The 12,165-nt window shown below is 41.6% G+C and overlaps 1 protein-coding gene across 18 annotated transcripts in view; it reads left to right on the top strand.

The window, feature by feature from the left end:
- GTDC1 (glycosyltransferase like domain containing 1) overlaps positions 1 to 11,883 on the top strand; it is a 375,875-nt gene extending 363,992 nt beyond the window's left edge. For 16 of the 18 annotated variants that reach the window (XM_057744680.1, XM_057744681.1, XM_057744691.1 and 13 more), the window contains one exon: positions 10,857 to 11,879. In XM_057744680.1, the coding sequence (XP_057600663.1) occupies positions 10,857 to 10,943 (87 nt within the window). In that variant the 3' untranslated portion in view covers positions 10,944 to 11,879. Of the gene's footprint in view, positions 1 to 10,856 lie in introns of all 18 variants that reach the window. The other 2 variants (XM_057744701.1, XM_057744700.1) reach the window with 2 other exon arrangements.
- Positions 11,884 to 12,165: the final 282 nt, after the last annotated feature.

The raw sequence follows: 12,165 nt of genomic DNA, 5'->3' as shown, positions 1-12,165 counted from the left end.
GCAGCAAAAAGAAAGAAAGAGAGACAAACATGGTCAAAGACAAGTACGTGGACAAATGTGGGGGGCAGGAAAGGAAACGAAGGTTAAACAAGGCCAATATGATTCAGAATGAAAGGGAGGGAGGAGGGTGCAAGGAGCCAGCTGCAATTACTAAATGTTACATTAAGAAGAGCTGAAGTTGAGAGGCAGGAGGTCTGGGTATTTTACTAAGCAGATTAATGTCTTCTTCCTGGGGTGTCTGAAGTTGCAGATTTTAATATATTTGGTACAGGATTTTACTGTGAAATTCTTAATGGGGGTGGGGGGTAAATAGGAACAATTATAAACACAAAGTAGAAAAGTGGAACATATAATGCTTTTTGTAAATTTATAGTAAACAGGGTTTGAAGCTATAGACACAGGTAAATGGTCCAAAAAATATTTAGTCCATAAGAGTGGAACTTAAAGAAAAATTTAGATGAAATTGAAAAGACCAAAAAAAAAAAAAAACCACCCCACATAGATGTGTGAAGCCAAGGCTTTTGAGTGACTTCGGGGTTAGCTTTATTGCCTCTCTCCTTCCTCCACCCATTAAAAAAAAAAATCATAACTCTGGCATTTAGAAACCTAGTCATGAACATCATTTATTAACTCAGTCTTGTGCTGCTCTTTGGTGGGTGGTAAAAACATGAACTAACAAAACTGGCCTAAAACAAGGACAGCAGGATGGTCCTCTCAAACACTGGAAATCTATAAGGAAAGAAAAACTCCTCATTGGCTCTTTCACCTGATTTATTTTACCGAAGGAGAAAGACAAAATGTGGAGTGGGTGTGGCTAAATCAGACTCTATGCTTCAGGGGAGATTTAAGAGATTTTCCTAAACATGTATCAGAAGAAGGGTGGGCTTGGAACCTAGTGTGATTGATAGCAATTTATCAATCTGCTCACCTACTCCCACTTCTGGGAAAGGTGGCAAATGAGGAAGGCTCTCTGCCTTCTACAATGGAAGAGACAAGAGCAGAAATGTAATCGTGTACCCTGAGTGTAACGCTGCTGTCATCTGGCTGGCAACAAGTCCACAAACTTCTTGGTTCAGGCATTTGTCTGGCCAATGACGCTGGAATCATTTAAATTTTAAATATGGATCAGGAGGTATTTAAGAATTACTGATATGCAGCTATTAATCTTGAATGCAAATAGCATTATTTGGGGTGTGGGCAAATCACTTAACTGGAACCACATGAAAAAAGCACTCAATTTTTTTTTTAAATGCTGTGGGGAAAATGGCACTGATGGGAAAATTACAACTAAAAGACGGAAAAATATCTACAAAAAGGAAGTTTGGTAAAATGACTAAGCAAGGTGGTCTTGTTGCCTCCAACCTGATGCATCAATTGGATCAGTACACAGATTACTAACAAAGAGTCAAATTCCTCCATTACTCAAGCTGACCCAGCAACAAGAGGAAAAAAATACAGAAAAGTGCCCTGTCTGGTGGCTCAGGGTGACCCCAAAGGTCATCTCTCTAATTTCAGTGTTAGAAATTGAGGGCACAGAACTAGAGGTCTGTGATGGTCTCAGAGTGGGCTCTGGCGTCTGAACACTTCTCCACCCTCTGTGAAGAATTTAGGACGTCATGGCGTTGCACTGGCATCTTAAATCCCTGGGACGTGCTGGAAATTGTTTTGCGGTCATAATGAATTAAGGGGAAAGGCATCAACGCACGCTCCTCCAGAGCCCAGAACCATAAGGGACCTTGTGCTCTCTGGTGCTTGCAGCTCTGTTCGCTGGCTTTCAATCGGCTCGGCTTTTCCCCTGGATTTCTAATGCTGTGATACCAGGCCAGAAAAAAGCAGCATCTACAAAGTTGCAAATTGCAAAACAAAATGCGCGTGAGCGCGCGCATGCGTGCGGTAGATCCCTGAAGATAATGAATTGCAACACCATAAGCACCAAATATTAAAACTTAAAAATGTGTAAGTAAGGAAGTTTTCTGGAAGCAAAATGGACTCAGAGTATTTAAAGTCCTATTTTTGCTAAGAGGTTCCCCAGACCTCTGGGTGCATCAGCAAACCGTCCTCCTACTCCAGGAGCGAGCAGCTGCGATTTGGCCCCAGGCACCACCTACCCAGAGTCACTACCTAATGTATTTTACATGGTGCACTGTTAATAAGAGGGAAGAGGAAAAACAAAACACAAAAAACCTGAAGAGGCCTTTCCTCTCCCCCCCTCCCCCCCGCATTCTGTGTTTCCTTTTGTCGTTGTCGTCAGCTGACACATGGAAAATGTGGTGTACGGTTTTGCCTGCCTTTAATCTGTAATTAAAGATTTCTTGTCTGGAGCTGGCTACCTCTTTGCTCCTTCCCTCCCTGCCTCTCGGGTCTTCCCACCCCCTCCCACCCCCACCCCGGTCGGGTCTGGCCCACGCCGCAGGCTGGGGGCTCGGGTGGCCCGGCTGGGCCGCGGGCAGAGGGGCCTCGACCGGACAGAGCGCTCGCCTGCCCGAAAGCGCGCGCCCCGGCGCTCGCCCCGAGCCCCCGACGAGCCTGCACCCAGCGTCGGGGCGGCGGCGCCGGAGCCTCCTAGGGCGGGAGAGCCGGAAGGGCCGGGCGGGTCCGGGGCTTGCGGGCGCTCGCCGCGCGCCTCCTCCCAGGGACCGATGTGCCGCAGCTCCGGTCCGCGGCGGCGCTCGCCCTCGGTGCCCCGCTCGGTGCCGTCCGAAGCGCGTGGAGGCAGTTCGACACCACTCCCGGCTCGAGAACACGGGGCGCGGGGGGACTTCGAAGTTACAGAGTCCTCACCGAGCCCCCTCGGCGGCGCTTGAGCCCAGAACCGGGAGCCGGAGGAGCGCCGAGGCCACGGGGCGCGTCCCAGGCGGCGGGGCCGAGCGAGCCCCGGGCGGCCGCCGCGCTCGCGCTCACACTCGCGCGGACTCCCTGGCAGAGCCGCGCCGGCACGCGCACGCCGGCGCGCGCACAGCCCGACACGCGCACACGGCCACGCACACACGCGGGCACGCACCCCGGCACGCGCGCACCGACACTCACATGCTGACACTCGCCCACGTGGCGGGCGGCCCAGCGCTGCCCCGGCTCCTTCGTGCCGGGCTTGACTGGTCCCCCTCCGCACCTCCGGGAAGGCGGCGCGACCCTGGCGGGCAGAACTCGTCTCTCTTCGTTGAAGGAGTTTATTGAACTTGGTTCCTTGAGTCGGCCAGTCTTAGAGCTCAGTGAGACAATCCTATGAAGATGAAACAAAAAACAAAAGAATGATTTGTCTCCCCGCTGTCCTTTTTAAAAAATTTAACTTAAGCAAAAACAGAGAAGGGAGTGGAAGTGGGCACGGGAACTCTTCAGGCAGGGATTCTGGCTGTTAACTTTAAAATACTCCTCTTCAAATCTCTCATATATTCAGACGTGATTTCAATCCCGCTGCCAGCCCCAAGGTCGCTTTCCTTTTCACGTCATACCTGGGTTTTGGATTGTAAACTTTCTCCTCCTGACCACCAATTGGTTGTTTAGGAGGAGCAAAGAGGCTGGGGGACAGAGGGATTAAGCCGTGTTTGGGTAGGAAAATATTTAGAAGCATCCCATTAATTCCCAAAAAAACGTGGGAAGATGTTTAATATCATTTTGAGGTGTCTATGTTTTTAAAAGTCTCCTCCCCGCTAGTATTACTCTTTACCCTTAGGTATTTATTGGCATGTACACATTGAAAACTGTGTGTGAAAGGGAAAAATGGCCCTTGTTTCAGCAGCGCCCTTTGCTTCTCTGTCCATCTAGGTTGTAGCCTGCTTTCCTCTCTTTCCCACCGATAGAGATTGTAGGCTAAAGTGGGGCACTCCAGTGACAAAATGTAAGAAGACTTAGCCTGGAGTGTTGGTGACCATCACTGGCATCAATTGCCCAAGATTTTACCCCCTCTGGTTTGAAAGAGTCCTCAAATTGTAGACTTGAAGATAGAGGTTGGTTGATTGTTTAACATGTGAGAGGAGCAGTCCGGAAGTAAACCGAGGTAGGGGAGGGTGGCCTACCTAAGCCCATGGAAGCTAGAACAAGAACACTGGAGAAGACAGTGTCTCTAAACAATGATAATCAGGGCTTTCAAAAATCATAAAATGGATTGAAATATCTGATTTATTATTTATTCATCACAGCACAACTTTGCAAATCTGAGACTAGTGTTTGAAAACCGAGTGCCTTCTATTTTGTACATCAACTCAGCAGATGGGTTTCCCTTCCAAAATGTGGCCAAAGGGTTAAAGTTGTAATTTTAGAAAGAAATCTCAGGAAATGACATTAAGATCTGATACATTTCCTTTTCTTTCTGGCCATAATATCCCCCAAAGAAAAAAAATCCGTACTTATTGATATAATGATAATGTTTCCCATTCTGAGTACAAGTGTCAGAATGATTCCCGTTTGTAGAAGTGTTTTTAAAACTGCGAGTACACTTTCACTACTATGAGAGCTGATGAGCCAATGAAGGGGAACTTCTTTTAACTCCGTAATAGCAGGTTACATAGTCAAGGAACAGTGATGGTCAAATAGCCAATTATGGTATAAATATCCGTTGTTTACAGAGAAGTGTTAAATGAGCCTTTGGAGTACAAAGGATTAGACCCATCTAAGCTACCATTTGTTCTTCAACCCATTATGTCTTCCCTTAAAAAGGCCAGTGCCATTGTAGGTAATATGCACACAGAACATACTTCTCTATGTTGATTTTAGTTTGCTTTATTTCAATGCACACTGTTGTTTACTTTTTAAAATTTAAATAAATGTCAGCATTGTATAATTTCTATGTTAACAAAGCAGTGAGCAAAATCCCTTGTATGTTTATAAAATATTATTGTTTAATTCACATAGTTTAGAAATTCCAAATGTTGAGAATAGGAAGGAGGCCAAATACCATCTGTTTATAACTATGATGCATCGTAATATGTGTACTTTTAAAAGGAGTTTGGTCAATCATGCCACTATTTTATCTGCTCGGAATATGTTGAAGATTTAAAATGTAATTTACAGGATTACTTTTAGTGCGTTGCATCCAACTGTGAGCTGTAAAGAAATCAGTCTCTTCTGTTTTTCTCAAATTAATCATGTAACAGCCCCAATTAATGGGGGCTGTTAAACGTGTCGCTTTTTGCTTAGCTCCAGAATTCTTCTAACTTTGGCTCAGTCCACCTTCTTGATGCTGATAAAAACTCCAAGGACAAATGAAACAAAACACTCCTAGCTGTGTCTTTCTGCCAGGAGATAGTCACTTAGAATGGGAGGCAGGGTATGGTAGCTAATAATTAGCTAGCATCAGCCCTGAGAAATTACCTGTGAAATACCCTTTGGTACTGGGTTGAAAAACAACATTTGACATTCACTGTTTTAAAATAGTACAGGCTCGTCCCCAGGATTTCTTATTTAACTTACCTTTTATTTCAAATGCATCTAATTGCATACCATGAAACAAAGGGAGTACATTTACTTGCAATAGATGAGCAGGTTTGGGGTTTTATTTTTAAGTTACAAACAAGTTTAGTACGGAATTCCTTTCTTTGCAAGCTGGAGAAATTCAGCAACTGGGCCTTCAATTCAGGGCAGACATACTGTTGAAGTCCAGAGGTGGCTTTAGGGTCTCACATCAGGGGGTCTCTTTCTCGAGAAGGAGGAACTAAAAACTCATATGTCCTGAAAAAAGTTTTGGAAAATGTGATAAAAACATTGATTAGCAAAGGATGGCTTCTCTATTGGTTTTTAGCAAGGTGGAATCAGTAGAAAGCTACACCTTGAAATGCTTGTACAGACAAACACATGCACAAATATGAAAACACTCTCTCAATCACCTGGGGGGATATGGGTGCTTTACTTCTCATTTGAGTTTTCAACGGGTATTGTTTACAGTGGCTTCTTTGTCCATTTAGCAATATGTTTTCCCAAACATTTTAGTTTTAGCAGCTTCATCTAAAATTCTGTCAACGTACATTATTTACTTACAGGTGATTAAGAACATTGAGCCCCTTTCCAAGTAAACAAACTGAACTATATATACTTTTTAAAAAATCTAATTGTCACATTGTTGTAGAGATATGCTCAGACTTGGTTTCCTTTAAGTTACAATAGGAAAATGGCAGACTTTTTTTTTTCTAAATAATTTTTCAAGTGCAGAGAGTAGAAGAGAGAGTACAAAACAGAAAGAAATGTGAGGGATACAGAGGAAAGAAATTGGAGAAAGTGAAGGGGAAGGGGAATGAGAGAAGCAGAAGATGTAACTGGGCTAAAAGAAGCTTATCAGACAAAGCTTTCAAAATCGCTTGGACATACTCATTAAAATCATCATTTCCAAATAAAACCGAGATTGTTGCATTGAGATATTAAACAGCTAAGGGAAACTCTTACGTGAAGCTTGATTGATACTTGTGGACCAGTTTTTCCATTCAAGCCTAACTTTTCTTTGCGGCGGCGGGGGTGGGGGCTGGGGGGGTCGGTGCTGAGCCCAGGGCGACGGCATTGAGAGCACAGAGTCCTAACCACTGAGCTGCCAGGAAATTCCCTCAAGTCTACCATTCTTAAGAGAAACTTTTATTAGATATCCGTATCCACACAAGGAGATGGGGAAGGAGGAGTAGGACATTCTTTGCTTTTAAAGCATTTAGGATCTAGAAGTAAGCCATACATACACAAAATAAACAAGACTGTGTATAATGCATTGTTATATGTCACCTACTGTAGGGGTAAAAATCAAGAAGATTTTAAATGGAGGAATTATTCAGACATGCTTTCCTTCTAAGTATCTTGGCTAGCAGTTAAATTCTAAACCAGTTAAGCAAGTCTTTAAATGTATAAACCCTTTGGAATCCCAAAGTCTAATGAATTGCAGTAGATATATAATTGAGATTGAAATTGGGATGTAGGTGTGCATTTCATGGGCCTTTTAGAGCTGACTTAGTACCATGGCAATGAGCCATGTATACACATGTCACTGTATAGTCATGTTATCTTGATGACCAAAATCACTTTATAAAATATACTTTAATAAGTTACTATTGAGCCTTGAATTTAAGCCATCTAACTTAACCAATACTCATTGGGCATTTATAGGTATCATATATAAATTGGGTAAATGATAAAAAGAAGAGCATTAAGAATAAGAAAAACATGTATGGGGAAACTATTTGTTTCTTCCAATTAATCTAAAACACGCCAGAAGCTTTTTCTCATTTTGTTTTTTATGAAGAGTTACTGACCCAAAGGAAAGTCAGATGAGGACTACAACTAAACAAATAATAAAAGCAACAGTAACAACAGCAAACAAAAACATTGCTTTTTTTAGGAGAGAAATATAAAAAGTAGTAAATTTACCCAATTTAAAAATTAAGAAGAAAAGACATAAAATTTAATACACACAATAAATAATATTCTTCTACTTTCATATGATGGCTAATTAAGAAAAAAGCCCATGTGGAAAATTTGGAAGAGAGACGCATATAACAAGGTAATTAACTCTTTGCTCCTTCAGCCTTAAAGGAGAAAGAGCAGAGTAAGATTTCTTTTAAGTTTGGATCTGCAGCAACCTCAAAGATCAAATCTGCCTCGGCAAAAGAAATAAAAGGATTCTAGCAGCTCTCCATCTCAAGTCAAGCCTTGTTATTGGCCCCACTCTGACCTTGGCACCCCAAAGTCTCAGTCCCCAGGTTCTTCGCTCTTTGATTGAATTCCTGCCTCTTATCACAGTCAGCAGCTTTGTTCTCATGGACCTTCTGTGCCGGAATGCACTATCTGGTATTCATTCTCTTACATTTGGCTAGTAATTGACAGTTGAGGATGTACTTTTTCATCCATCATCTAATTTAGTCTTGCTAATACCCTTATGATATAGGTAAACCATAGCTTTAATCCCAAACTTTAGAAGAAGCAACTCAAAATCATGCTGCTAGTACATTGCAGAGCTGGGACTAGAAGCCATTAGGACACGGTGCCCAGTGTCCCCCTTTCCTTCAGACCGGATTTCACACTTTGCTCTTCATTTAAATTATGGGCGTAAGAATAAATTACAATCATTGCCTTTGTATTGGTGGAGAGAAGAAGAAAAAGAGGGAGCAGAAGCCGAAGGAGGATGGGGGAAGAGGAAAAAGAGAGAAAGGGAAAAAACGAAACAAAACAATCCCCACAGATTTTTCTGTGAAATGGGGAAAGATAAATCTTTACATTGCTCCCCTTCGGTTTACAGAGGTTAGTAAAGTGAGAAGCACATCCTCAAACATGTATCCTGTAAAGGAAAACTAATTCCAAAGCTATCCCAATGCTTGGTGCTTTAAAGGCCAGAAATCTGAAGCGGACAATCCATGGACAGAGCTCTTTAATGAGTTCTCCACTACGCATGCACAGCCACAAGCTTGACTTTGAGTACAAGATGGAGAAGTATTCTGTTAATGAAATGAAAGGAATTTGGAGAACTTGAAAAACACCTGGTAGAGAGGAAAAGAAAATAGTCGTAAGATCGAGAGACACAGGCTAGAACTTAAAGATAAAATATCCAGCAACAAATTCCCCATGGTGGGATATAGCTGATTATTAATTTTTTATTAGAGGGGTATATTACACTCTGTTCTCAGCTTATATGCCAATGTAATCTCCCTCTACAACCCCAAAACTCCACTGAAATTCTGAGACACAAAACTGACTTGATCTGTTTCCACATTTCAGGAACGAAGGCATAGAGAAGGCAGACAAGAGTGACATTGCAGAAGGCATGATTTAAAATAAAAACGTAAGAAAAAAAAAGAAAAGAAAAGAAAAACGTAGAATGTTATGAAAGCAGGAAATAAGGACAGAAGATGATTAGGAGAAATGGAAGCCCTCAAGAATGAATACTAAGAAATAAGGAAACCCATAATATAGGAGATCTTGGGAAAAACCAGCTAATTTGTGATGTTGTAGGCACTTGAAATTTTTGGCTAATCAACATCTACCTAACCTTCTATTAGAATCTAAAGTCCTATTTGAGGAATTAATTCTTTCTTAGTGAATATAATTAGGCCTGAGAATTGGATCTTGCCTTGAATAGAGGAACAAAAAGACAACGTTGGAATTCCAGTGCATCTGACCTAGCTCAGCCCAGCTAGACTATTTTCACAGAAAGGCAGTTGTTGTTGGGTTCTGCTTCCTAACCTCCACAGCTTCTGGGGCTCCAACCCATCCCAAGCTTAGATGTCCAGCCTCCCTTGATACGGTTCTCCATCCCTGGCATTCTGTCAGCTGCAGAAAAAGAGAAAAATCTGACTCAATTGAATTGCTCTGGGAAAATTATCACTTCATAAGAAGTGTGGATATAGAGTGGCTACATCATCCCACTCTTTCATCCTGATACGTTAGCTTCTCATTGGCTGTCCTCTTATGTTCACAAGAAGGCTACAGAAATCCAGTCATAACATCTTCACCATGTCCCTCTTTCCAGGCAGAGGAGAAGGGGCTTTTTTTTCCTTGCCTGGGTCTCTTTCTGAAATTAAGGAAAGCTTTTCCCAGAAGTCGATTAGGAGAATTTCACACACATCTCATATATGCGTAAACTGGTATCAGGGATGGGAATGACTTCTATTCAGTTAAGATCTAACCCTGAACCATACTGAGTGAGGGATAAATAGATCCATGAACAAAATTAGGGTCTGGTTCACAAAGATATGAGGGAGGAGATGACTGTTGGGTCGGTAAAACATACTTCTCCAAATAAATACGTTTATGTCTTACTTATTCAGATTTGCTCTCTGTGGCTTGCAAAGAATTCTAATTAATACACTTGGTTACAGCTACACTGGGATTATTTAAATTGTAGATAGCTTTCTATATATATACATATATATATGACTTGCTTTTACTTTCAAAGTTCTTTTTTTTTTGTTCTGTTTTTATGTACGTGAAAGAATGAGTTGGATTTTAGAACTGCATATTTTAACCTTCTAGATGTCAAGCATTTATTGACCATGACTTTAATTTCCCAGTAATAACTTCCTCCCAAATCTCTAATGTCATCTTTTACATTTATTCATACATTCCTTTCTTGTTCATTCAGTAATTCATCTAGTCATTAATTTATTCTATTTTTTAAACTTATCATGAGCTATCTAATATGTATGTGGAAGGCACTGGGTTAACAAGGAAAAACAAACATGTGTTAAACCACATTTGTGTAACCTTAAAACTAAGGCATGCATTGTTTTTCGTTTTGTAACATTTTTCAAAAGGGAGCAACGGGCCAACAATGAGGCGCACATGGAGCTTCCCAGTCTTCCCTCATTTGCTAACAGGGTTCCTTGTGCTCTGACGTGAGTCCTGCTCTGAGAGTCCTGCTTTGACAAACAAGTTCTTTTGAGCTTTAGGCATGAGATTAGGGAGGAAAGGAAGAGAAAACAAAAGTTCAAAAGGTTAAATCGGGGGGAGGAGGTTATCTTGACGTGCGACTGGAATTTGAAGACAGATGTAAAGGAGGAGAAGCAGCTGCCGCGTGTGAACCGCTGGATGGGGGAGGCCGAGGGGGATTTTTAAGGTTCTCTGTTCCCTTCATCCTGTTCAAGAGAACAAATGAAGAGCTTGAGTTATTTTGAAATTATTTGTGGTTGCTGCGCTTATCATGTGTTTTTTAACCATGGTGTTGTTCATGTGGGTTGTAGTTTGGTAACATCCAGGGCTCTCTTTGATTGCGTGTGACAGAAATCACCTCACATGAATCAGCATAAAATTTGGCTTCTGTGTCGAAAAGTTTCAGGAGATGATCTTGGAATTATGAGAACACCCATCCTCCAGGATCTGGCTCAGTCTGTCTGTCTGTCTGTCTCTCTTTCTCATTCTCTCTGTCTTAAGGCCCTCCTCCTTTTTTTTTTCTCTAGAAGGCGATCTCAGTGTGGTGGGAAAGACAACTCACTGCATTTCGCATGATCTTTACAGCCCGAGAAGAGCGAATCAATCATACCTAGCATCTCAGTCAGACTCTGGTAACAATGACACTGTCCACCCTACCTGAGTCACTGTCCTGCACTTGTGAGGGTGGAGGAGAACTGAGCAAGACATAATTTTAGATGACTGCTCCAGCGTTACAGTGGGATGACTCCTTCCATGTCACAAGAAATTTTCCAGCCTTTGGGCAGAAGAACAAGCTGTCATAGAGGTGACCCTGCATCTTCCATTAATCAAATGTCCTCTCAGTTGAGTTATTTACATCGCTATACGGGGTTGAACTTTTACTTAAATTTAGGTATCTAATTGTCTTTTCGAATGTTGTTCAGAGGCTTACACTCCAAGCAGCTTTGAAATGAAAATTGTTGGATGTGCAGAAAAACATGGAAATAGAGCCACAAGACAAAGTTAGAATGAGTGAAACTAATATTCATCATTGGAGAAATGCTAGACTTGTCACGTAGAAACACTCAACTCCTTTGCAGACCCCTTAAGGTGGAAAAATATCCACCAAGAGATAAACTTGTATTTCCTTTTGTTTTTAGGACACACTCAAGTGAATTGCCTGTCGCATGCTAGATGGTACAATTGATGTTAGAAAGAGACTGTAGAATTTCCAAGCTAGAGAAGTTCATGAGTTGTGAAAGATTATCATTCAAGTGTCAAGTGGCTGTCAAAAACTACTGTTGAAGTGTTAGCAAGAATGTGCAGAAAAGGGAACCCTCCTACACTGTTGGTGGGAATGTAAATTGGTGCAGCCACCGTGGAGGACAATATGAAGTTTCCTCAGAAAATTAAGATTAAAATTACCATATAATCCATATATCTCGCTTCTGGGTATTTACCAAAGAACTTTAAAAAACCTAATTCAAAAACATATACGTACCCCTAGAATGAATTGGGAGATTGGGATTGCCATATATACATTACTAATAAGAAAAAAAATACCAAATTGTACACTCTAAATATGTGCAGTTTATTGTATGTTAACTGTATCTCAATAAAAGTTCTTAAAAAAAAAAGGAAGTACCCCTATGTTCATCATGGCATTATTTACAACAGCCAAAATCTAGAAACAACCTAAATCCCATCAATGGAAGAACACATAAAGAAAATGTGGCATATATATGCAATGAAACACCACTCGGCCATAAAAAAAGATGGAATATTGCCATTGATGATAACACGGATGGACCTCAAGGGTATTATGCTAAGTGAAATAAGTCAGAGAAAGACGATACG

The sequence above is a fragment of the Hippopotamus amphibius genome, chromosome 8, assembly GCF_030028045.1.
Source record: "Hippopotamus amphibius kiboko isolate mHipAmp2 chromosome 8, mHipAmp2.hap2, whole genome shotgun sequence".
Lineage (NCBI taxonomy): Eukaryota > Metazoa > Chordata > Mammalia > Artiodactyla > Hippopotamidae > Hippopotamus > Hippopotamus amphibius.
This window is presented reverse-complemented; position numbering and strand designations above follow the sequence as displayed.